General features: G+C 38.2%; 1 protein-coding gene across 3 annotated transcripts in view; it reads left to right on the plus strand.

Moving 5' to 3' along the window:
* The window catches only part of LOC131035147 (uncharacterized), a 175306-nt gene that overhangs the window by 35594 nt on the left and 111843 nt on the right, over positions 1-27869 (plus strand). For 2 of the 3 annotated variants that reach the window (XR_009103919.2, XM_057966786.2), the window contains exons 3-5: positions 783-2261; positions 2513-2907; positions 3426-5386. Coding sequence is in view for 2 of the 3 variants with exons in the window: in XM_057966786.2 (XP_057822769.2) it covers positions 783-2261; positions 2513-2907; positions 3426-5386 (3835 nt within the window). In the remaining variant the exon portion in view is untranslated. The remainder of the gene's footprint in view (positions 1-782; positions 2262-2512; positions 2908-3425; positions 5387-27869) is intronic. The other variant, XM_057966799.2, reaches the window with a different exon arrangement.

Here is a 27869-nt window from a genome sequence, read left to right on the forward strand (position 1 = left end):
TATACATTTAATATTGTATATATATATATATATATATAGACGTGATCATTAATTATGCCATTCATGTTGTTGATATTAGTCATGTTATTGTTGATATTGATAATGCTGATTTACACTAATATTAATGTTGATACCACATTATAACATATATCGATTTTGTGAAGTATCGATATTTAATATTGATTCCTTTATACGAATTGATTATGTATGTCAACTGTTGATTTTGCCTATATTATGAATCGATAGTGAATATCGACTAATCAGCATTCATTTGCGTATTGCGTCGGTCTAGCAAGACATATAGAATATACATAACCTGCAATCATTCCAGAAAATATATCAACGAATATATATACAGTTCGAATCAATATTAGAATTGCATTATCTCTAAGCATTATTGAATTGACATTGAAAACAAGATAATAGCAGATCGATATATGTTCAGATTGCACTCATCCCAATAATATCATTTGAATTTACATATATTTGGAGAACAGTGATCATAATTTTAAAAGCATACTATAAACCTCTAAATCTGATCAAACATTAACAGTTGGGAGTTGATTTGAAAAGTAGAATTTAGGAAAACCTATCTTCTAAATGTGTGCCATACCAAGGACATTGTTCTAAAAATGTTTTGCTATCACTTTCTGAGTTTTAATCCAATTCAGTATATCAAAACTAAGATATTTATTATTTACCTCTGCTATTGAAGATGGCCAACTCTTTGGAAACTGTGACATTCTGTTTCATGTTTGTTTCTATTGCATTTTCTTGTACAGGTTGACCGTTCACTTTTCAGATTGTTTGAATCTATCAGGCTTTTCATTTTTGGCAGCTACAATAGCACAATTGAAAAAGACAGGAGAATGTTTTTGTCATCTATAAATTCTTTCCCTTCTACACTACGTGTGGAAGCAGTGTTGAAATTAGTATGTTCACAAGGATTTCTAAATGTAGTTGCTGATGTGGTTTCTTCTGTACCAGAGGGTCAAGTGTCAAAATTTATAAAACAGCTGAAAGCAGATGTTAGTGAAACATTGGAATGGATGAAAAATCCTCTCATAAAAGATAATTTGGAAGAATCACAGATAATAGATTTTCAAAACCAAGAAAAACAAGTTTCAAGTGCACAGGCTGAAGTTATAGGCAAGGCTTTTTCTGAACTGTATACCCTGATATTAGACAAGTCAAATGTGACATTAAATAACAGCAAGTCAGTTGGAAAATTTGTAGAGGATATAGTAATCTGTGTCAGTTTATGTTTGGCTTCTTTTGTGGAAAAGACCTCTGATTCTGTGGAAGGCTTGTGGCAATGCATTTTATCTGTTATTACTGGGAAGGAGATCTCTGAGAACAATGATGAAAATAAGAAAATGCAGGCAAGAATATTGTGTGGTTCATGGATTCTGGTTTTCATATTTCGTTTATACCTTTCTTCTCGCAGTTTATTTCGGCAGTGTATTTCTTTTATGCCTCCTAATTCAGCAAAGGAGTCAAGTCTTGCAATGGGTGATTCACTTACAGCTTATTCTGGCAATGATTGGATAAAAGAGGGAGGCAACATGATAGGAGGATATTTCTCCTGGATAGGTAAATCTTCCATTGCTGTTCAAAGTGTGCTAATAGCTATTTCAGAGACTCTTGAGCAAGTTGGGTTTGGAAAAGCTTCAGCTTTAATGTATGTACTACATACTATAGCCTTACAGAGGCTTGTTGACTTGAATAGGCACATAAAAGCTTTGGAATTTTTATATGACAAGACTGCACGATTGAATCTTGCAATAGCAGCGAATAATGATGTTGTATGCACTAAATTTAAAAAAGGAAAGAAGCTGGAAAAACTTCTGAAAGTTTCAAGGCAAGAGGCATCAACTTTGACTGATTTTATTTTGAATTATACATTTTCCTTTGTGGAAAATAAGTTTGAGAGCAAAAGCTGCCTTGTTGATGTGCCAGACAACAGTAGTTTGTATGCATGGGATTCAATTATAGGGACAATGGATGAATATTCCTTGGTTACAGCAGTTTGGCAGCTGGTATGCCAAAATGTGGACATTTGGTCAGATCATGCCTCCAAGAAAAGTAAGAAGAAGTTTGTATCAATATTGCTTGAAAGTTTATTGTCTTTTCAACAAAGGGTCTCTTCTGATGTTGATTTCCAGTCAGCAAAGAAACAAATGGGAAACGAGAGGAAGATAGTCACTATAGAGGATACATCTTCAGAGTTATTAGAAAATGATGTTCTTTATGAGCAAGAGGCAAGGCTTTTTCTTTACACAATAGATTCCATTCTTGTCAAGCTATTGTTATGAACTTTTAATTGGTATTTCTTTAATCTGTATTCTATCTGTATATAATTTAGATTTTCATATAAATAACTGATTATATAATTAGAATACTTCTCTTACCTGCCAACTTTCTCAAATTTCTATATGTATGTGCGTGCAGAAAAAATAACTTTATGCTCATTCTTATTCACTATTATTCATAGTTGTTTGTATTTTTCCAGTTCTTTTGCAGATATTTAGCAGTGAAAATCTGTCAGAAGATTAGAAAGTCTCTACCATCAAAATTAAATCATTTACCATTTTTGACGATTTCCCCAGCTGAGGCAGATTTTGGCAATTTGCAAGATTGGCCAAAATTCATAAATATCCTGGAAGAAGTTGGGGCCATTGCAGACTTTGAAATGTCTTTATATGAAAACACCAAAAACTATAAAAATGTGTCAACTGTGATGCCAGTACCTGTATTTACTATCGAGGAAAGTCAAGCTATCACTTCTTGCAATCGGTTATTTGGAGACTGGATAAACCTTCTCAACCTATTGTGTTGGCTTCCAAAAGGTTATGGTGATGTCAAAAGTGCATCTATATATGCACGCCATATACTTAACATTGAAAGGTTTGCATTTATGTGACTTTTTTATGCTTTACTTGTGAAACAATTTTAGTTTTGAGGCAGGCATTTTTATCCTTAATCCATATTATTTAATTGTGCAATAGTGTTCCGAGGCTTCAGTCTCAACAATACTCTTTAAAGCATCTATATCTGCTCAGTGAAAAGCTTTTGAAATAATCAGTTTAATATTCCTTTTTCAAAAAATGTTAGCATATATGTTGTAAGTGTATTACTCATAAACAATTTTTCTTTGATTTCTTATCTCCTTTCATCAACTTATTCTTGTTGATGTATATACTTGTATGCAATGTCCCAATGGTCTTTCAGTGGTGAAGCAATTCATTTAATTGTCGCTTCCTTTGATATTTCCTGCTTATCATATGTGTTTGAAATTAATTGAACTGGAACTTTTCTGATTTCTCATTGTCATTCAATTGCAAGTTATAAAATTTATTCAATCAAATGTTGTCTTTTCTGTTGACTGACAGCTGTTCTTTTGATCTTGTCTTCGAAATTACCAGGTTTTTGATGACCACTTTATATCAGGCTCAAAAAGCTTCGCATTCTAAACCATTTGCAATATTGCAATCTTCTGGTATCAAGTATCTAACAGAATTCCTTGATTTGTTTTCAGCTTGTCGTAGAGCACTGAAATCAATCACACTCTCATGTAATGATGATGAATTTCAAGTTAGAAGATTATCTCTTGTACCGATACTGTTCGAAAGCTCCTCTTCATGCCTATGGCTACTAATGTCAGTGGATGTTGTTGCTAAATGGTTTTCTCAATGTTCATTGTTGCAACCTTCCTTGAGAGGTGATCAGGAAGGGGATGCCAATCCTTGGAAACACCTTATATATTCTATACTTGATCATACTGCTGGGATGCTTATGATAGTATGTGAAGGGCTGTTTAATATAGCTGCAAAATCGCTAACATTTGATGTCCAATGCACATCGGATATATGCAAAGGTGACAAACTAATTGATAATGCTCAAATCTCTGCCACAGACCCTATATCTGAAAGAAATTATATGGATGTTAAAACATCTGTTGATGTTTTGGCCAAGACTTTGAGTGTGCAAGCAAGAGATACACTTGCTTATTTCAAACAAATCAGTTTTGATGCAGATCAGGATTCACACGAGTCAATAGGCCCTTTGAAGAGTAATTGTAATAGGATGAACTATCCAAAACAAGTTTTGGAAGAAGGTAAAGCATATTGTCGATCTTGGATTGGAGTTATTGCATTGACAGGTGGCATTAAAAGTATTACTTGGGGCTTAGCATCTGCTTTAAATGATCTTGATGAGAAATGCCGCAAGGATAGAACAGGATCATTGAAATGGCAAAATGATCTTCTTGTTAAATGGGAGCACTATGGTGAAGGTTTTGAGTGTTTTGTTAATTTTTGGATCAAAAAGCTTCTTATAGTTGATAGTAATGCACTTGATGAAGTAGTTGTCACCGAAAGGGATGTCATGAGTCAACATGATTCAAAAGCTACATTTGGACATTATAGGGATGCTGAACTAACAGAATTCAATAGAGAAGTGATTGAAGCTAGATTCGGGAAAGGGCAGGACAGTGAGGAGGAAGAGGAAAAAGATGAAGCAGAACAGAATGGTTTATATGGTGGCATGGACAAGGCTGATGATGAAGAAGGTGATGGGGATGCCGAGAATGACAGTTTGCTAGAGCTACATGCTTCAAAGGGGAACGTGCAGCATGCCACGTTTTTTGAAATACCATATTTGAATAAGCCATTCTTAGAAAAATTGTTGAAAGGAAAAAATCCAGATCAAGCCACTTTGCTTGGAGAACTCTTCATGGTATTAGCAGGTATTATTAAGTTAAAGCATTTGTCATCTTCCCCGAAGGCTTTTATTCCCACAAAAAATAGTCAATCAACATCGTTGGCATTCATGAATTTCCACATAGGAGCAGCACATTGGTTAATATCTGAGGCCTCAATAATAATGACTTCTGGAGTATTTTCACTTGGTTGGCTGGTTGGAATTGTAAGGTACTTGGAATCCATTGGCAGTTTTATTCCTTACATGAATCCAACATTCCCTCCCATGGCCTATGCCAAGTTGATTAATCTACATTTACAAGCGATGGCTGCTGTTTCTTTTCAAATCTCTTTAGAAATTAAAAACTCAGTTCCTGAAGAAGTTCAGTTCAGCAATGGCAATCAGTGTTCCTCGGAGAGTACAATACACAGAAAACAAAGGGATAATACCATTTTTAATGACCTGAAAACTGCCTTGCGGAGCTCCTTTTCTATGCTACTGAAGAAGCCTTTACAGTTGCATCTAGTTATGGCATTGCAGTCTATAGAGAGAGCCTTAACAGGAGCATGGACTGGCTACAACATTGCTTCTCAACTAAATACTGGCTGTCAAAGTGGTGGAAATGTGGGTTTGATAGTTGCAGCTGGTGTTGAATGCTTAGATTTAACTCTGGATTCAGTTTCAGGTATTTATTTAAATGAAGACAACTACATAGAATGATGATTTCCTTTCAAAGCATTTTTATCTAGATCTCAACTTTGCTTTTCTAGTTAAAAAGTTGATCAAACTTCTTTTGAATATTAAAAAAAAATTGTACTGTTAAATCTGAGTTCTTTTGTAATATTTTAAATGATCTATGTTACTGTATATACATGCACACAGACACGCACACAGACACACACATCGTGCACACACACACAATTTTGAAATTGAGAAATCATATTGCCTCCTATGGTTTTGAACTATCTTTTGATCTAGTAGTAATCCATGTTATATGGGAATGTGTGCCCAAAGCTTTGGCTGATGTCTCTGATGTCCCAGAGACTTGGAGTAGATGTCACCTTTGCAGTACTAGACAGCTTGCACCATTTGGCACTAAACATATAAAAAAAAACTTTTGAAGGAAAAAAATGCTAAAACCCTCATAAAAATCTAAAAGGGGAAAGATTGTCCTTTTCAATTTGGCACATTGTATTTACTTTAAAATGTTTCAGCTCCTTTTAGCTTGTTTAATTTATTTTAATAGCCGTTTCCCCCAAAATCCCTAAATTTTTGTAATTTTTTTTTCCATTTCCAGAACCTTGTATTTACATCCCCCCATCCTATAAAGACTTAAAGTTAGTTATAATATACAAGACTTTGACAAAGAGTACCCTTGAAATTTGTTTTATAGTTAATTGTTTAAGGCTTTGTATTTTAGAACAGCAAAGACAACTCTTTTTGACAAATACTAAAAATACATAAACGATAAAAACATCTATATTTTGGAAGAATTGAAAGCATAGTTTATAGTGATAAAGATAATTGACAATTCAGTGTCAATTGTCAAATCAATACAAAAGACAATCAATAATCTCTACCTTGGTCTTCCTTGAGAGCATCAAAGACATCACTTGGGTCATTTCAACCACAACCAATTGAAGCGCCACACCCACTCGCTACATCTTATGTAGGAACCTCCCCATTCTAAAAAGATTGTGAAAATTTGTGTAACAAATGCATAAGTCAGCACACTCAAGGTTACATCCCAATTCTACATAACCCTTGCTTGTAGTCAACTTGCTTATGTTGGAATGCACATAGATTAACTATTTTTTTTCCCAGCCAGTTAGGTGCGCTTAACTAAATGGATGAGTGAGTATATGCTCTAGTTTTCCTCAATTGAAGGACTTGCAACTGTTGATGTTGTAGCTAGGTCAGATTCCTTCTAGGGCCGACCTAGCACATGTGGGTGGCTAATTGGCCTATCGGTCTTAGCCACATTATTATGCAAAATTCAATGTGTAACTTGTACTTTGATCTGACCCTAAATGGGCGATATAATTTGTGAATTAAGCTGGGCCCTAAAGTGGCGATGTAACTTGTGGATCTGATTGGGCTGACCCTATATCATGTAACTTGTATATGCTTATTTGTCTGACCCTATATTGGGTGCCAAAGCATAATTATTATTATGAATTCAAATAGCAAGGCCGACCTAAGGCATACAAGGCGTCAAGGCTCATATATATGCAAGGTCATTTCATGCTTCAATGACATACATTACATCAGCAAATTGTCTCTGCAAGACTAGCGAATTTCTCCAGCATATGATCAGCGAATTTCTTCTGTGATTCATCTCTCTAGAGGCAGCGATTCATTATTCATGAGCAGCAAGTCTGAGAGTAGCGAATATCATCCTTGGTCAACGAATTGACTTGCATAATCTGTGCATGACAGCGAACAGACTTCTGAGATCTTGCAGATAAGTTAATGCTATTGTTTGTGCCCTAGTTTGATGTCATCATTCTGCTGTTTTGAGTTATTGGCTGCTTCAAGTGTTGAAGCAAAATTGTAATGTTACAATCTGTTTCTGCATAATAAAGATTGAGATTTGTTGCTGGGTTTTTCACCTCCAAGAGAGAGGTTTTCCCAGGGTACTCTTGTGTTTTGTGTGTGCATTGTGTTTTCTGTTCATTGCTATCACTCTGATCTAAAAATAACAGAAACTAGTTGAAATTGGAGATGAAGTCAATACAATATTTGTAATAATGAAATATATAATATGGTTAATTGTGATGGAACTTTGATTCGAAGAGGTTGTAGGTACTAGAGACTTGCCCATGGAGGCACCACTATGTACAAGTGTATTTTATAGTTTTCTCAAAGAGCACTAAGACTATGATTCTATGGCATAATGAAGTTGCCAAACTCACCCTTATCCTGGACAATGAAAATGTCAAATTCAAAATATATATTATATTGAAGATTTCATAATGTTGATTACAATGAGTACAATGATGATTACAAATGTTCAAAATAACAAAATGGGGTGAAGTGAGGCCTCTAATCATCCCCAAACTCATCAATAGAACTGTTGGATTGCACATGGTCAAGCTCCTCCAAACTAATACCAACCAGCTTTGTCTATGTAGCATCCTCATCGATCTATGTTAGTTCCTCTGGCTCTTTGTCCCACCATGATGTTGGGATTCCCTTGTACAAAAGTATGTTGCGGTCAATGACACACAAGGCACTATGCATAGCCACAAGCTTCTCTGCTCTCCTAGAGGTAAGTGTTGATGTTTGTAGCTAGGTCGGATTCCTTCTAGGGCCGACCTAGCCAATGGGTGACTAATTGGCCTATTGGCCATAGGGCCGACCCTATAATGTAACTTGTAATGGGCGATGTAACTTGTGAATAGGGCTAACCCTATATTGAACATTGTAACTTGTAAATATAATAGGGCTGACCCTATATTGGGTGCCAAGTTTTGAGCATATTTGTGAAGCTGGCCTAAGGTGTATAAGGTGGCTAAGTTACATATATATTCAGGGGTTCATGCAAACATAATATACATTCATTCCTCAGCGAACTCCTTCAGCAGAGCATCAACAAAATACACTCCTTCAGCAGGACAGCGAATTATGATCTAAAGGGCAGCAAACTATTCCCAAAGGACAGCGAATCAATTCTGGGACAGCAAATACACTTCAAGATCAACAAATCCATCTTCAATAACAGCGAACTGACTTTGGAGTGAACTTCATTTATGGTCAGCGAATTGTCTCCTTTGATCAACGAATGGTGTCAATGATCAGCGAATGGTCATTAAACTGTCTTCCTTGATTATCATTCAAGCATACTGCAGATAAGTTCATTATTCTGCTGTGCGTACCCTAGTTTGGATTCATTATACTACAGTGCATATACTGCTGTTCTAAATGCTTCAAGTGTTGAAGTCGAATTGTAAAGATACTGACTGATTATTGCATAATAAGATCTGAGATTTATAGCTGGGTTTTTCACCTCCAAGAGGGAGGTTTTCCCAAGGTATTTTGGTTGTGTTCATTATTTTGATTTTTCTGTCATAGCTATCATCTGTCTGATCATAATTTATCCGTCTGATCCTAAAATTAACAGTAAGTATGTTCCTCTTAAAGGAGTTGATGAAGCTATAAGTAGACTAGTTCCTCTCAGTAGAAGAGGAACTAGAAATGTAAGATAAACTTTGAAATTTTGAATGAATAGCCACAATTACTTAATATAGGGGACCCAACCAGAGATTTCTTATATTGATTGTCAATAGAGGGTGGATAGGGTCAAATGCACAATTTTGGAGCAAAACAAAGCAAAGATGAGACATGAAAATGAGTTATTGACAAGTCCCATTGTTTAAGGCATTTAAAAATGAAACAAGAGACATTGCAAATGAAAAGATTGCAAGTTGCGTTTACTGTTAGCAGCAACCAAGAAAGAAGACTGAGAGGGGAGGGGGGTGAATCAGTCTTCATTGGAATAACAAACTTAACCACCAAAAATAGATCTAATAAACTACAGCAATATGACAGATAGGCAAATTGAAAGCACAACACACAACACCAAGATTTTGATGTGGAAAACCTGGTTGAGGGAAAAACCACGGTGGGAACCTATCCACAGTAAGATGATACTCTGCAGTAGCTTGTGAAAATATTACAATGGGAAATGCACATGCATTCAGGCACATTGCCTAGAGCTCGCTGCTCAAAAGATAATGGCCCGAAAGGCTACAACCTTCAGGGAAGTATCATTGACTTACAATATGATTCGGACTACAATTCGGAAGAAATGAACTGAAAGAATAGCATCTCCAAATGCCTGATTACAGTTCCGATTAAGCACAGATGTCTGCTCTACAACACCAATCTCCCCTCAAACTCAACACCGAAGGATAAATCACTTGTTCGCACATACACCTCTCTTTGATAATGCAGACACAACATCAACACCCAAACGACATGAATATATCACCTATATATACAAATCATCAACCTTGATAACAAGGTCGGCTAAACCCTAACCCTCAACTCATAATTACAAAATTACATCATACAATACAAAGATCGTCCACCAGACCAATATAAAGGTTTACATAGCATAGTATGGTCCTAATTCAAATTCCCAAACACACAACTCCATCGGAAATCACGCCAAGATCAACCGCAACACGCTACACCACCAGAAATACAACATAATGTTAATGTATAGAGAGCTTCGGTAAGATAAATGATTGAATGAGAGATAAATGAAGTCTCTCATTCAATCATTCATCATATCGATTATTAAAATGAATAAACTCAAGCATTCAATCGATAAACATTCCCTTTATATTAATCATAGTATCCAAATTTGATAATCTATTCATATTCACCGATTGACAAATCGAGTTAACTCTTGCAAATAAGACTTAATGATTATCGGTTAAACTGTCGTTTGATATTTATATTAGTCTATGTTCACACCGATTATATCGGGTGTTAAGGATACACCGTTTGGCATACACCGATTATATCGGGTGTAAAAGATAATGTTAATATTACCATGCACCACCGATAATTATATCGGGTGTTAATATAACCATGCACCACCGATAATTATCGGGTGTTTTAATAGATGCACCGGTTGGTAAATAAAATGCCATGCATCATTATCGTGAGGGGGCACGATCAAGTGATGTCTTGATCGGCCATGTCCAAAAGACATGGCCGGTCAAGGCATCACTTGACCGTACCCAGCCCACTACATATACCAAATGAAATGTGTGAGAATGGTCATTGAAATATATAAATGCTCCTCCTCTCCTGCCATATAAAAGAAGACAATTAGATTTATATAACAATTCAGTGATAGATAAAATAAATATTAAAGTAGAATATAAACTTGCATATTGAATGTAAATTGAACATCATTTACACATAACACGCAAATCAATAATGGTTGATGAAAACCACCAAAAACTTCGCACGACAATCAATACGATCGCCAAAACAAATAGGACATGACTAAGAAACACCAACAAGCACGTTAGAATCATTAGGGACAACTGCACCAACACCACTTATCAAATCTTCATCGATCAACATCTGAAAACTCAAGAACACAACCAATCGGCAACTGTCACGAAGAAAGATAACTTGCGGAGCACCAAATCACGAACCATCTGAAATGAAGATACACAAGACCATCCCAAATGATATCCCAAAGTCTCAGCACCAGATCTGATGACACCAGAATATATCGGAGGATATACCGAATTCAGCAAAACAGTGATCAACAAACTAACACTACAAATTGGATCAGAAAATCTTCCCAATCTGCAATCATCGGAGCAAATCACAGGAATATGTTGACATCAATGACAACAACATATCCTAGCAGCAACAATGCATGACAATATCCAACAATCTCCCCCTTTGGCATTGATGGCAACATATGAATGTGAAAAACAGTCAATGCAAAGAAAGAATATATCTCCAGCAAATTCCCCCTAAGATTAGGACTTAGAAAGAAGTTTTTCACATGATCTTTCTCCCCCTTTGACAGCAATGCCAAAGCTCTCAAAAACAGAAAACCAAACACCCTCCCAAAAACAGGGACATGAATCTCTCTCCCTAAAACACAGACTACTCCAGCAGAGGAGCAACACCAACACACCAATCCGGATAAAAAGATAAAGCTCCTGAAATCCATCGGATTGATGCAACTTAATGCATCTAGATCTCATCAGGAGGGGTGGATACCCCTAACTTGTTTCTCAAATAGACAAATGTATCTACAGGCAAAGGTTTAGTGAAAATATCAGCAACTTGTTCCTTTGTAGATACATACTCTAGCTTCACCTTCTCTTCATTGACTTGCTCTCTCAAGTAATGATATTAGATTGACACATGTTTAGTCTTTGAATGTTGCACCAGATTCTTTGACATGTTAATAGCCCTGGAATTATCATAGTAAATAACAGTAGGCTCATCATGAATAGCTCTGATATCTTTCAACATTTGCTTCATCCAAACTACCTGAGTGCAATTACTAGCAACAACAATGTACTCAACTTCAGCAGTAGATAAGGACACTGAATCTTGTTTCTTACTAGCCCATGAAACCAATTTCTTACCCAAAAGAATGCTCCACGGGTAGTGCTCTTCCGGTCATCTACATCACCAGCCCAATCAGCATTAGTATAGGCACAAAGCATGAAATCATCATTCCTCGAATACCATAAACCATAGTCCACAATTCCCTTAAAGTATCTGAATATCCTCTTAACAACAGTGACATGACTCTCTTTCAGATCAGCTTGATATCTAGCAGCCATTCACACAGCATGCATAATGTCCGGCCTAGTCTGTGTAAGTTATAGCAGTTCACCAACCATAGATCTATACAAACTCTGATTAGCTTTAGGAGATTCATCATTTTTAGACAATTTACAACCAGTCACCATAGGAGTTCCAACCGGTTTGGAGTCATTTAACCCAAATTTCTTCAGCGATTCCTTCACATACTTAGTTTGAGATATGAATATACCTTTTCCAGTTTGTGCAATCTGCAAACCTAAGAAAAATTTCATCTCACCAATCATAGACATCTCAAATTCTTTCTGCATATCACCGACAAACTTCATGCTCAAGTTCTCATCACCACCAAAGATAATATCATCAACAAAGACTTCAACAATCAGGATGTTTTCATTTTCAATCTTGAAATACAGATTATTGTCAGCAACGCCTTTAGTAAATCCCAATTTCAACAAGTATTTGTCTAGTCTAACATACCAGGCTCTAGGGGCTTGTTTCAATCCATAAAGAGCTTTCTTCAACTTAGATACCATGTCTCCATCATCTGACAGTGAAAATCCATCAGGCTGTTCAATGTATACTTCTTCCTCAAGATCACCATTCAAAAAGGCAGATTTGACATCCATCTGATCCACCTTGAAATCTTTATAAGCAGCATAAGCAAGCAACAGTCTAACAGCTTCAAGTCTGGCAACCGGGGCAAAAGTCTCCACCTTAGCTTTGAATATCTTGAATTTATCAAATGCTTCTGATTTCTCTCAAAAAGACAACTCACATCATCCTAGAATAATCATCAATTAGCAACATAAAATATCTATCACCCTGCACTCTTCTAACATTTGTAGGTCCACATAGGTCAATATGCACAAGATCTAGCAATCCTTCTGATGTATACTGTTTTCTTTTGAAAGAAATCTTTGTTTGCTTACCCAACTGACATTCCTTACATATCGGATGAGTAGGCTTAACAATCTTAGGCAGATCTCTAATAGCATGTGTATAACTGATCTTAATCATTGAATCAAAATTCACATGACACATTCTCCTATGCCACAACCAACTCTCATCAATCTAACAACTTTTCTCACCAGCATTTAAATGAAAAAATGTTACCTTCAGTCTTAGTTCCAGATGCAATCTCTATACTGAAGGCATTTAAGATCTTGCATTTACCATACTTGAATTGTAGATCATAACCTTTATCAACCATCTGTCCAACACTCAAAAGATTATGCTTCAATCCTTCAACATACAAGACATCATCAGTGTTATGCTTACCATCAAAAGAAATAGAACCTCTCCCACGGATCACACAGGCTTTGTCATCTCCATTTCTAACTATTCCACCATCATACCTTTCCATACTCACAAATTTGCTTTTATCACCGGTCATATGATGTGAACAACTGCTGTCACTCACCCATTCATCTTTCTCTTCAACCTTAGCAGCTAAAGCTTTCTCCTTAATAGTACAGCTAGTGGAATCAATAGGCACAGGTCCATCTTCCTTAATGGCAAGGAATACAACTTAATCTCCCTCTAATTTTTCATCTGTAACACCTTCATCAACAACATAATAACAGTTCTTTTGATTTCTAAACTTCCGGTTAGGTTTGTAAGGCTTATCATACTTCTCATGCTTATCATATCTATCATTCCTATCATGCTTATCAAACTTATCATGCTTGTCATATTTAGCCATTCTCTCCGGGCATCTAGAAGCAAAATGTCCTATCTTGTTACAAGAGAGACATTTCAAAGGCAACTTTCCATCATACTTACCGGCTAAGTCACCAGGTTCAGCCGAATTTCATCCTTGAAGTTTGAAATTCACCAAACTTTAAAACATGCAATAAAAATCGTTGAAATTCGTTAAAGTTTGATTGGTAAAAAAAGTGATTTTTATTTTTTTGTTAATATTTTTTAAATTGCGATTTAGGGTTTCTGTCATTTTTTTTTATAAATGAGAGGCCAACGTTTGTTGAAACACCTCTTCAGTCTGCCCGCTGCTGTGAGTCTTCAGGCTGCGTGAATCTTCAGTCCACCGTGAGTCGTGGTAGTCGCAACTTGCAGGAGAAGTAGTCGCGGACCCGCGGTAGTCGGAGCCTGCATGAGAATTATTTAGGCAAATTTAGTTTGAATTTTATACATTTCAAATTTTTCCTCATCGAACTTCATTCGAATTTCAAAGCTGTCGAACTTCGAATTTGAATTCGAACCTGGTGACTTAGCTTACCGACACCTTTAGGCAATCTCCGAGCAATCAATGCTTCAAGTTCATCTAGCTCTTTTTCTTTCTCTTCCATCTCTTTTCTCTCTCTCTCTCTCATATCTAGATATTCTGCACTCATCAGGATCATATTTCTGCTTACTGGATACAGATGCAGATGCCCTAAATGTTGTCTCAGACTTTCCATGTGATTCTCTAAATTTACTCAGCTCAAATGCAACAAGCTTTCCAACCAACATATCTCTTGTCATTGTAGTCACACTGCGGATCTCATCAATAGCAACAACCTTATGTTTATAAGCAGGAGGCAAAGATCTCAACACCTTAGCAACAATTTCATCTTCCTCAGTGGTTCCATTGGCACATCTGATACCTAGGACAAGGTCATTCACCTTAGCCATAAAAGAGTGTATGTTCTCACCATCTCCCGTCTTCAATGTTTCATATTTTCTTTTCAAACTCTGCAACTTAGCAACCTTCAGTTGTTTATCACCTTCATACAACACCTCAAGCTTCACCCAGATCTCATGTGCGGTCTGAAGTCCCATTACATTTGTCATCTCAGAATTAGTTAGGGGACTAAGCAATGCTTCCTTCGCTCTAATATTATGCTTAGATTCCTTGACCTCATCAGGAGTAGATGGTCCATTCTGAGGAACAATATAGGTATTCTTTGTAATCTTCCAATAATCTTCACCAAGACATTTCAAGTGCAGTTCCATCCGGTTCTTCCATATAGTATAACTGCTTCCATCAAACCTCAGACTGCCCTTCTTAAAGATAACACCTTGAGCTGCCATTCCGGATCTCCTTAAGCAATTAAGCTTCTACCGGAGGATCTAGCTCTGATACCAATTGTTAGTAGCAACCAAGAAAGAAGACTGAGAGGGGAGGGGGGTGAATCAGTCTTCACCGGAATAACAAACCTAACCATAAAAAACAGATCTAATAAACTGCAACAAGGTATTCTTTGTAATCTTCCAATAATCTTCACCAAGACATTTCAAGTGCAGTTCCATCCGGTTCTTCCATATAGTATAACTGCTTCCATCAAACCTCAGACTGCCCTTCTTAAAGATAACACCTTGAGCTGCCATTCCGGATCTCCTTAAGCAATTAAGCTTCTACCGGAGGATCTAGCTCTGATACCAATTGTTAGTAGCAACCAAGAAAGAAGACTGAGAGGGGAGGGGGGTGAATCAGTCTTCACCGGAATAACAAACCTAACCATAAAAAACAGATCTAATAAACTGCAACAAGATGACAGATAGGCAAATTGAAAGCACAACACACAACACCAAGATTTAGACGTGGAAAACCCGGTTAAGGGAAAAACCACGGTAGGAACCTACCCATAGTAAGATGATACTCTGCAGTAGTATGTGCAAATATTACAATGGGGAATGCACATGCATTCAGGCACACTGCCTAGAGCTCATTGCTCAAAAGATAATGGCCCGGAAGGCTACAACCCTCAGGGAAGTCTCACTGACTTACAATATGATTTGGACTACAATCTGGAAGAAATGAACTGAAAGAATAGCATCTCTAAATGCTTGATTAAGTTCTGGTTAAGAATAGATGTTTGTTCTGCAACACCAATCTCTCCTCAAACTCAACACCGAAGGATAAATCACTTGTTCGCACATACACCTCTCTTTGATAATGCAGACACAACATTAACACCCAAACTACATGAATATGTCACCTATATATACAAATCATCAACCTTGATAACAAGGTCGGCTAAACCCTAACCCTCAACTCATAATTACAAAATTACATCATACGATACAAAGATCGTCTACCGGACCAATATAAAGGTTTACATAGCATAGTATGGTCTTAATTCAAATTCCCAAACACACAACTCCACTGGAAATCACGCCAAGATCAACTGCAACATGCTACACCACTAGAAATATCGCATCACACGCAAATCAATACCGGTTGATGAAAACCACCAAAAACTTCGCACAACGATCAATGTGATCGCCAAAACAAATAGGACATGACTAAGAAACACCAACAAGCACGTTAGAATCATCAGGAACAGCTGCACCAACACCACTTATCAAATCTTCATCGATCAACATCTGAAAGCTCAAGAATACAACCAATTGACAACTGTCACGAGGAAAGATAACTTGTGGAGCACCAAATCACGAACCATCTGAAATAAAGATACACAAGACCATCCCAAACAATATCCCAAAGTCTCAGCACCAGATCTGATCACACCGGAATATACTGGAGGATATACCGAATTTAGCAAAACAGTGATCAGCAAACCAACACTACAAATTGGATCAGAAAATCTTCCCAATCTGCAATCACCGGAGCAAATCACAGGAATATGTTGACATCAATGACAACAACATATCCTAGCAGCAACAATGCATGACAATATTCAACATTTACATTAATGGTCTTCCTTTCAATTTGGTCAAATCACCATATTGGCTGATAATGGTGACGGTAATCTGTAATGTACCTTCTAGTTACACAAGTCTTGGGTATGAAAAGGTGCACTCCACCTTTTTAGCAAAAAATTTTTTTGTAGAGACATCGCTCAAACCTATAAGGAACTGTTGGATTGAAACAAGAGTGCTCATTATTTTTGATGGATAGAAAGATTTCAAAATTTGTAAATTTACCAATGTTATTGTTGTGTCCCTCAAAGGGGCAATGTTTTTGAAGGTGGTTGATTGTGAGGGGCAAGTCAAGATGCATAATTCATTTATAAAATCCCTATTGAGTTTGTAGAGATGGTGGTCCCTGATAATGTTGTTTGAGTCATTATGGACAATGTGAAAAATTGTAGGGTAGTAGGTGCTTTGATTGAGGAAAGGTACGAGTAGATATTTTAGACACCATGTACCTTACACTCCTTAACTTGGTGATGCAAGCAACTGGTACTTAGGTAAAGTGGGTGAGAGATATATACAATAAGGGTGAGGAGATTCAAATTTTTGTGACAAACCATCATATGCAAAAAGGCATCTTTAGGACTTGTTGAAGGTAAACTTAATTTATTTCAATTTTTAAAGTTAATTTGAGCCATTTTTTTTTTGATTCGTAAGAAGATGTGGACATGAGGTGCACTCCGTATAAAATAAAATATAAAAAGAAAAATAGAATCAACCCTCTAATAGGGGTGCATCCAATAAATTCCCGACTGAGGAAAGTCACAAAAAAGTCTATTTTGGGCCAAATCTATATATTCACTACTGCCACTAATGGTAGCACAACTTATGCTAATCTACAAACAAGCAGAAATGCTTGCCGCCACCAATAAAAACTGCCCTCCAGCTCAAATGGATGAATTGAACTTATTTAGTTTTTGTATTATTCTCTTTCTTGGAGGACTTTAAATTCATTTGGGGCTGAATAAGTTGCTTCCTCCTCTTAACTTCTCTCCATCCTTGGTCTTCTAGATGTCAGGTCTCAACCACAAGATCAACCACACTATTCGTTGCACTTGAAATTTCCTGTTGCTCAGAAGATTTCACAAGAACAGAATCCTTCAAAGTCGGAGTCTTTTGCGAGATTTGAGGGTCCACCATAGAGGCTTCCAAGGATAGCAGATGGAGTCGAAGGACAGGTTTTGGGTGAGGAGGGGAACCGGCCTTAGAATCTTCAGAAGGAACATGAAGTTGATTCGAATCTTGAGGAGGTTTGGGAGGGATGCAATAATACCAAGGCCCAACCCCATCCCACCAGGACGGTTTGCCAAAAGATGTTGGAGTACCCACAACATGTTGTTTATGGAAATGGGGTATGAAATGGTCCATTGAGAAACATCTCCTTCAATTGAATGCGATTTTCTCATAGTCAATAGGTTGCGTCCAACTCTTATCACCCACCTTCTAGAATATCTTTGTAGGTAGGTCATGAGGTAAATCTATCTCGACACATATGCGAGCACGAGTTTATTTTTGGTAATTGATAGTTTCCTTAGAAGTGCAATGGTACTTCCCTAAGCCATTTACAATGGCTTGCAGGTAGTCAAGTTCCCAAAATTGTAAAGGAAGATATGGTAATCGAACTCAAAAGTAGGCTGTAGTGAATAGTTCAAATTACAGATCAAAGGCTGGGAACCAAGGTTTCATACACAAAAATAATCATCGAAGATCCAAGGGCCATTCTCGAGCAACAACTCCTTATCCACCTAAGAATCAAATTCTAGGATAAAGAAGCCTTTGACGCTGGGGTAAATCCAAATTCCCCCCTCCATATATTCTTTCCACTTCTCAAAAACTCATGAGTGTAGATCACATAATTTTGACTAGATCTTTGTGAATTGGCATGCTAGGGCATGTCCTTGCAAACAAATTTCCTTGTCCACAACATATTCATCCAAGCTAACTACTAGGGTTGTGGATGAAGGGTGGACAGGAAGGGGGGCACTGCCTTGCATCTACACTAGGATTGGTAGAAGATTGCACAACGGAAGAGCCCCTAATTCCATCACTGGCAGCCCAGAAACCCACACACAACGCCTCTTTAAAGTTTTTGTTTTCTGTTGGAGGTTTTGGCAGATTTGCCATTGCATTGACAGATCCAAGGATGGTCCTAACAGCCACTAAATAAGCCAAAGGGTTAGGGTGCCCTGTGGCAATGGGTGCTGCAGGCGGAAAGCCCTTCCCCAGACCACTCAAACTAGGTGGAGCTCCCATAGAAGCTATACCATCCAATTGCAGATTCGTCAAACCAGACTGGAAACCACAAGGGGCCCGAGTGCTCAGGAGAATGGGTGAAGCAAGGCACACAAGTGAAGAAGAATGAATCGAAGCAGAGAGAGCAATTTAAGCCATATTTACTTTCATTTTAATGTGTTATTAACCTAATTTTTTACACAACATTAGGTTGTTGAGAGTTTCTTCACATCACACACAATCAGTTTGAGATGGCTTGTGAAGGTGCAAGAGGTGTTGGATGCCATGGTCATTAGCCTTCAATGGAGTATTTAGAAGCAATCAAATTCGGAGAGGGCCCAAAAGGTTAAGTCATTGATCTTAGATGGTTATTGGTGGTCTCATGTGGACTATGTCTTAAGTTTCATTGAGCCTTTCATGAGTATAATCAAGTTTGTCGATACAAATCAGCTATGTTTCGGGGAAATCTATGAGGGCATTGACTCCATGATAGAAAAAGTTAAGGTCATAATAGCATAGAAGGAGAATGACTTGGAAGAAATATTTTTGAATTTGAAAAAAAATCATGCATCATCACTAGAACAAGTTGAACACACCATTGCATCTTCGTGCACGTGCATTATCCCCCAAATATTATAGCACAAAAATAGTTTCTTTGCGAGGAGAATTGCACCATACAGAGATAATGAAGTTGCTAACAGGTACAAGTTGACATTTTGAAGAATCTTTCAAATTCAAAAGTGGCGGATAATGTTAGGGTTTATTTGAGGACAAGATCATAGTATTCATGCTCTTTGAGACCAATATAAGGAAGGTGCTTTTACATGGTGGTACCTTGTTGTGACCTTTTCACACACCGCCCCATTGCTAATGGGGACCCCCTCTTTTCCTTCTTTCTGCGTTGTTAGGTTAGGGTTTTGGCTGCTTAGTGGGCAATTTTGTTTTTCCTGTGTCCGAGTCTCAGAGTTTTGATCATGCCTAGTGCCGTCTAGGTTTTTTGAGGTTATAGGATCAAGTTGCAAACGTTGATATTTTAATGATCCTAAATTTTGTCTAAGTGTTGACCTTTTGAGCGTTAACGTGTTTTTAAAACGCGCATCAGTGATTTTAAAGTGCCAGGGTATTCCCGGACCTTTTGGAGTTGTTTTCTCGCTCTAAGGTATTATTTAAATTGATTTCGCACTTTATCCCAATATTTTTCTAGCGTTTCGCTCAATATTTTGGAAAATTTGCCTAAGTCCAGTCTAAATTTGAAGTTTCTAAGTGATATTGAGTGGTTAAATTGCCAAATTCCTAAGGGAAATCCATATTCCAAGGGTTAAAAGGTCAAATTCTATGCTAGAGGTGCTTTTCCCCTCATATTCCAGACTACCCACCCTTTTCCCCCACTCAAAATCCACACTACACATGGGTTTCCCCTGAAATCCATACTGGCTATTATTTTCCACCACTGTTTATCCATACCTGGGTCGATTTTCCCCTGGAAGTGCTAAAATTTGGCTAAGTGTCAGGATTTTTTCCAGACTGCCATTGATTTTCCACCAAGAGTGCGGACTGGAGTGCGGACAACGTTAAGGATGATTCCATGCCTGAGTCGATTTTCCACCAAGATGTTTTATGACAAGTCAGTGCGGATTTTTGTGCAGACTCTCAGTCCAGACTCAAGTCGATTTTCCACTGAGAGCATTTTGACGAGTTTTAAGTCCGGATTTTCATCCAGACAGAGGTCGATTTTCCATCAGGGAGTATTTTTTGCAAGTAAAGTGAGTTTGGAGTGTGGATTTTCAGTCCAGACTGCCAACGATTTTCCCCTGGAGTGTTTTATGTGCATTTTGATGAAATTTGAGCATGGATTTTTATCCAAGCTAAGGTCGATTTTCCCTTGTGGGGAAATTTTGGACACCTAAATAATTTTTGAAGGGATTTTTTGATCCCAACCCAAGTCGATTTTCCCCTGAAGGCTTAATTTGGACTTAAATTGCAATATTTTAATAAGCCCCATTTAATTGCTTTTAAATAATGATTAATGATTATTTAAAATTTTAAAAGCAAAATTAAATAATTTGCAATAAACATTTAATATTTTTACCTTCTAGAAGCAAGTTAGTTTTCTACCAAACAAGTATTTAAGCAAGTGTTTTATCCCACATTGCTTGTGTGGTGAAAGTGAGAGGTAAAAGCAAGTATAAGAGAGGAGCCTTTAGCATTATTTTATTATTAAAATCTGCCAGGTGTCTCCATGAAAGGCGATTTTTCTCCATAGTTGGCAAGTGATTGAAGTGAAGTGATTGATTGAAGACTTTGTTGGCTGCCATTGCCATTCCATTTTCCAGCTGGGCGCCATATCTTCTTGCTGCCATTGTTGATTGAATGCCACGATTTTTTGCAAAAATGGCGATTTTTGGTGAAGTGCGATTTTGTTAAGGCGATTTTTTTTGTGTTTGGGGTGTCTATTTCCCAACTTGGGCGATTTTCCAGGTTGCTGCCATCCTTGCTTCCATCCTTGCTGCAGATCCAAGCTGCCATTAATGACATTTTCAGAATTTTGACTTTGGCACCATAGCTGGGAAACTTTCGATTTTGGTTTGGGAGTGGTTTGGTGCCACATTTTGGTGATTTTCATGCATATTTGGTGGTTGCCATCATTCCCAGCTTGATGATTTGCTTCAGATCTGAGGTTTGTCTTCAGATTTGACCTCCATTAATGGCTGCCCATTAATTTTTAGACTTCAATTTTTATTGCCCAGCCAATTCCAACTTAGACGATTTGCATTTGGAGGTGTTTTATGGAGTTTTCTGTGCATTTTTAGACCATCTTATCGCTGTTGTAGGTCTAAAAACTCCATTGTTAGGCGGTTGTCTTCAGAAATTTTCATTTCCAGCCACCTAACCACTTTGGCGATTTTGCTTGGAGCTGATTCTTTAGCTATATTCCATCATTTTCAGGGATTTTAAACTACTTTGCAAGGTGCAGGTAAGTTTGAAGTAATCAATTTTCAGACTTATCTTCAGAAATTTATTTTTTACCAACCACACTTACATTCTTGAATATGATTGTTTTCATCATTAAAACTGATTTTTATTGAGTTTATGCACATTTTTGAAGGATTACAACATGTTTTAAAAGTCTGATTTTCAGGTTGTCCTCAGAATTGTTGACCTCCATTGTTGACTGCGGAAGGTGTCTTCAGACATACTTTGTGTGAAAACACAACCTTTCACACCTTTCCTTAGTCATCGTTGATCCGGTATACTCCTTTGCATTTTAGCTTGCATATTTTCTAAGCATAAGGAGGTATTAATGATTTTTATAGAGGGTTTCCATGCCCTAATGTTGTCACACTTTGAATCTAATTGTCAAAATTTACCAAGTGTATGGATTATTTTCCTGACTCCATGCTCTAATTAGCTAAAATCTTTAGAAAGTCAGGAATTTTATCAAGAGCATTATTTATTTTCCTAAGTCTAACTTCAAGCTTCGTAGAGGTGCGATGTCGAAGTCTGGATATAAGGAAAGGACAAAACTATTGAAGATGCTGGAGACTGGATTTTATCCAGAACTTAAGATTCCATCCAGATGGAAAGAGATCACAGATACAAACATGCATTTCCTAGACTTCGACCAGATGCAACGACAGATGTTTGGAGTCGGAGATCAAGTTCCTTCCCCAACATATGCGAACATTATGAAGAGTGATATTTTTCATGTCGCTGGATTTCCACTGTCGATACAGTGCAGTGAGCTTATCTTGGAATGTGCACGATGTTACGATCCGCTCATGAGAATGATCAAGACTCCTAAGGGCGTTGTCATTGCCTACCTTGCTGAGGATGCTATTGCAAAAGTGTTCGGGATTCCACGCGGAACAGACATGAAGGATGTGACCAAGGATGAATACGAAGAAAGATACACGAAGATGTGTTGGGGATGCTGCAAGGAACAATATTCGATGGATGGATGTTCTACTTCATCCAGGATTGTCTTAAAGGAACATTAGTAAATTGGTCTAAGATTATAAGTGACAATCTGGACTTTCAGCTGAGAAATGTAGAGCGGTCCAAGTCATTCACCATGACCTCTTACTTGGTATACCTGCTTGCATGGTTTTTTTCATACAGAGGATTAATATGCAAAGGTGAAGTCGGGAATGGGCAAGGACAATTCAGGAGTCATGAATGCTACCCCCAGCTGAGCATGTATAGAATTGAAGACTATAAGAGAGTGGATGATGCATTCACTATGTATATCACACGGATGCTGCAACCCGGGATCCACAGAAGATTGTCCAAGGAGGCAACAGAGTTAATAGAAAAATATGGATCGTGGTATATTCAGTTTCCCACTTCACATACCTTAGGATTCATGGGTTTCAATCTGAACCCTACAGACTTCCTAGGTATCCGACTAATAGAATGATCTTGTTGGAAGTGGTGACACAACTTCTAGAGTTCGACGTCATCAAAGAGAGAAGCACAGGACAGGCATGACATTCCCTATTTCAGTTGGGAAGACATTAGAGGTTTGCCAGTCTGCCATAGCCGCCAGCACTGCGAGTGAGGAGCTTGCATTCTATCTATTTTCTACATACAAGAAAAGAGAAAGATTCGATCCAGACAAGAAAGTTGGAAGGATCAGGGGAGAGAAGTTCATCCACAAAGTTGACAGAGAAGATTATTGGGCTAACTTGATGGACGAGCAAGCAGTGAAGAGAAGAATGTGGTCCACAATGTGAGTGGATTTTATGAGGAAGTGTGGACTTTTCCTCATTCCTAATCAAGTGTTAGATGACAAAGATCATACACATCCACAGTATGAGAGTGAAATGAAGAAGGCAATCCTATTGCATAATTGGTCAGAGTCAGAAGAGATTGACCTGAATGTATTGATGAGAGAGGTCTTGAGTTTCTTCCATGCATGTGTAGATATACAGATGAATAAGTTAGTTGATATGGGTGTTCCCTTCACTTATGAAAGGATGAAGTCGGAAGAGTCTACTTCCGAGAATGATCAATGGACTGTCAGTGATGTCAGGATTCATGCAGACGAAGAGAGTCAAGCTCCCAGGAGAAGGAAGAATACGCCAGGAGAAGTCAAGGCCAGAGGGAAGAAGATTGAGGAGGTGAAGAAGAAACAAAAGACTATCAATCCTCCACTTATTATTCCTTCACCCCCTCTCAGTGTCTCATCAATCGAAGTGATTGAAGTAACAGACAAAACAAGGAGACTCAACAGTGTTCCAACCAAAGCTCCCAGACTCGGACTCGACTCTGACTCGACAAGGCTGAATCGGCTCGTGACTCGGCAAAATAAGAAAACCCTTGAAATTTGGAGATTTTTAATGATTTAAAACTTGTTTCATACACCCATTATTGAATTAAGCTTAAAGACACTATAACATCGTCAAATAGAAGCTAATTTGATCACATACATAAACATACATCCATCACATGCGTAGAAATGTAAATTGTCGCTGAAAGAATTAGAAAACATAGATATATAGAGTTATAAATGTTGTCCAATGTATATAAAATCCATGACTTCAAATGTTCCCAAACATATATGTAACTGCAAAGTGTAAACAAAAACAAGTCTATGGTTCAGTCTCTGGCTCAGTCTCGTCTATCTGCCTCCTAGAAATGCGTCTAAGGTAGGTCCTGGATGGCTGAGTAGCCATAGTCTCTGCCTATGATGTGCCAGTCTGAGTAGCCATAGGTGCTATGCCTGATCGTGCTCTATCCTCCTCCTCTGCCATAGCCACAGCCTCAACCTTTCTGTCTGCCTGGTCAACCCACTCAAGGTCCTCATCAGTGAAGACTGTATCGGTGGACTCAGTGAGCCAATTGAACTCGGGGTTGACTTCCTCTAGAGTGATCGAAGAGGAGTCAGCGTCCAAAATTTGTCTGGTCCTGAGATGGAGGCTGTAATGGACAAAGACTAGATCATTCAACCTCTCCACAGACAATCTATTTTGCCTCTTCGAGTGGATGTGCTCGAACATGCTCCAGTTGCGCTCACATCCAGAAGCGCTGCATGGCTGGCTCAATATGCGGATGGCAAGTTTTTGAAGGTTTGGGGTTGAAGGCCCAAACATTTGCCACCATCTATCTGAGATAAGGAAAAGAAAAAACATTAGCCTCATTTCCAACTTTAAAGGTAGATTATAAAATGAAAAATTAAAATGCATAAGTCATAAACTTTAGAATTTTCTACCTGGTTGCAATTTTGTCCGACCCTCTTTGCACAATTGGCTGGCAAAGATCGCCCCTACTACATTATTAAATGCATCCATCTCGAGCAGTGTGGTTGTGGTATCAGTGCCCATCCGTTGTACTACTAATTATAGCCCGCTAAGAACCTCCTCATTCGCTTTGAAATTAGTACGGAAACGGAATGATGGATTGAGGTAATAAGATGCTGCATGGATGGGCCTATGAAGCTGGTTATGTCATCTTCTATCAATTATGCCCCAAATGGGCCTATACTTATCCTCAACTCTAGCATATATAGATCTAATGGCCGCCTTAAAAAACCATTAAAAAAATGTTATGTTTTTTTTGTTTTTCTGACTGCACTTTTTTAAGTGACGCCGACCGGGTCACAACCCTCGGACTCGGTGAGTCAGGTAGTGACTTGTTGACTCGGCGACTCGGGTGAGTCACGCCCCCTGACCCGTTCGAGCCTGAGTCAGGGTCACCGTGACCTGGCCCGCTGACTCGCGTGACTTGCCGTGAGTCACAAAACTCTGGTTCCAACACAGTGATACTGCCAGGGAATACTCAAAAATTTCATGCCACAGCGACATCTGCACCTCCGAATGAGAATGATGATCAGCCGGGATCCCCTACTGTCCTTTTGGAAGTTAGTTTGGGAAATGAGGTATATGATTGGACCAAGAATAATCTTGATGATAATGATGATGTTATCTCGGCATTGAGAGGACTTGATTGAGGTATATGTTTCGATGATGGTATGGAGATGGCCGCTATGCTTGAATGGCTGATGAAAAGTATGGAGAAAAGTAAACAAATGATAGAGGTACAACCTATTGACGACATTGATGACTACCTAGCTAGGAGTGCTAAGGAGAAAGAGCCCAAGAGAGCAGAGATTTTGTCGCACATAGCTAGAGATGAGACAGGAATGCGGATTGCGTAGATTGCTGTTCCTATTGCAGGCGTGACAACAAACATTGCTACTCCTATGGATTTCTAGATCACTTCAGTTGCCCTTGGTCGTACATCCAGAAATCAAAAATTTCAGGAGGTTGGTGTAAACCTCAAGGCAATCGATGCAAGGTTAGACTAAGAGATTGCGGAGAAAGAAAGGTACAGAAAAGAGAATATCAGACTTAGAGAGTATATTGCAGGGATAAGGCGTGAAAATCCCACCTTTATTTCCTCTATTGTAGTTGACCATGGAATGCATTCACACTATGAGGCAGCGAGAGGTACACTCTTGGAAGTGGAGAAGTGGATTGAGAATACAAGAAAGCAAGCAAATGATTTCCTTACTCAGTTTGTCTATGCATATGATAGGACAACAGGGATTGCATTCAGAATCCAGTATTTTGAGGGAGTTTGGGAAGAATTCCGGCCTATTCAAGACAAGACTATTCCACGCCTCCAGGTTTTGAAGAAGATTCCTATTCCACCTTGGTCAGCGAGAGCATTGTGCACAGTGGAGATAGATACGATTCCCATGGCTGGTATTGTTCATTAGCCGTGAAGAAATCAACTTATGAGAACGCCCAGTCGAGTTGTATGGAGATGGAAGGATTGATTCAGGACATTTAGATGAAGATCCTTGCCTTGATTGAGGAATTATTGGGTGTTGATGTTAGTGATGCTAGTGGTTTACACTTAGCCGAATTAAGAGACAAGATGAAATTTATGTATTTTTGCCAGTTGGACTCTTTGAAGAAGAGTCAGATAGACGACTTGGTCTCTTTGTTGATTCATGTTCATAGTTCGCAGATTCTCATGCCAGAATGCGAGAACACTTTGGATGCTTGCTCGGATTCACTGGACGTGATTGATTTACAACAGGATACCTTGCCTAGCATTTCCATGTAGGAGTTAGATTCAATATTGGCTAGATTCTCGGAGTATGCTAGGAGAGAGAGAGATGCAGGGAGGGAGGAGTCTTCTAGAGGATTCCCTATTTGATGACTAGGTATCTTTTCATTGGGCCATATGTTGGTGGCGCCATTTTTGATGTAAATCGTAATTAGGGCAATTCTAGGGTTTTGTTGGCATGATCTCGGTCGTTGATCTTGGATCAATCTTGGCCATCCATTTTGTAAGAGACTCTATATATGCCTCCTTGTCTCTCATTTGTAAGGGAGAGTTTTTGTAGAATTGTTGGTATATGCTGCAGCTATTTGAATCATAATCATTGTTCAATTGTTGGTGATTTTGCTCTTCAAGTGTTGTATTTGCATTCATGGTTCTTAATTCCTCCAAGTTAGATTAGAATTTTAGATTAGAATTTATTTTCATGTATGTTAGATTGAGTGAAAGATTTGTTGAATTTATTTGTGTGGAATCCTTAATCCATACCACTAGCCTCTTGCCGCTGGTAAGTGCGCCTTGTGTGGTCGATTGGAATTTAAGTAAGCTTAACTTCAACTATTACGTGTCCCTTGACAAGCATCAACTTGGATGGTGTCAACGTTTGATGGTGATAGCCTGAAAATCTTTAAGTATACCTTAGACGATCGCACTGAGCTTGTGTCAATACCTGATTGTGAGACCTTGCTTGGTTTGATTCCACTAAATCCATTCATCTTTTCCTACATTCCTAGGCTTAGAATAGATTTCCTGAACCCTATTCCTTTTGCCCTTTTTTTAGTAAGGAGTAAATCCAGAGCCATATTAATAAATCTTAAGTTGTTAGCACACCTATTCCGCATCATTCATGATAATCCAAACATTTGCGTAAGTCCCCAAGTGAACACATC

This window comes from Cryptomeria japonica, chromosome 5 (assembly GCF_030272615.1).
Source record: "Cryptomeria japonica chromosome 5, Sugi_1.0, whole genome shotgun sequence".
Taxonomy (NCBI): Eukaryota; Viridiplantae; Streptophyta; class Pinopsida; order Cupressales; family Cupressaceae; genus Cryptomeria; species Cryptomeria japonica.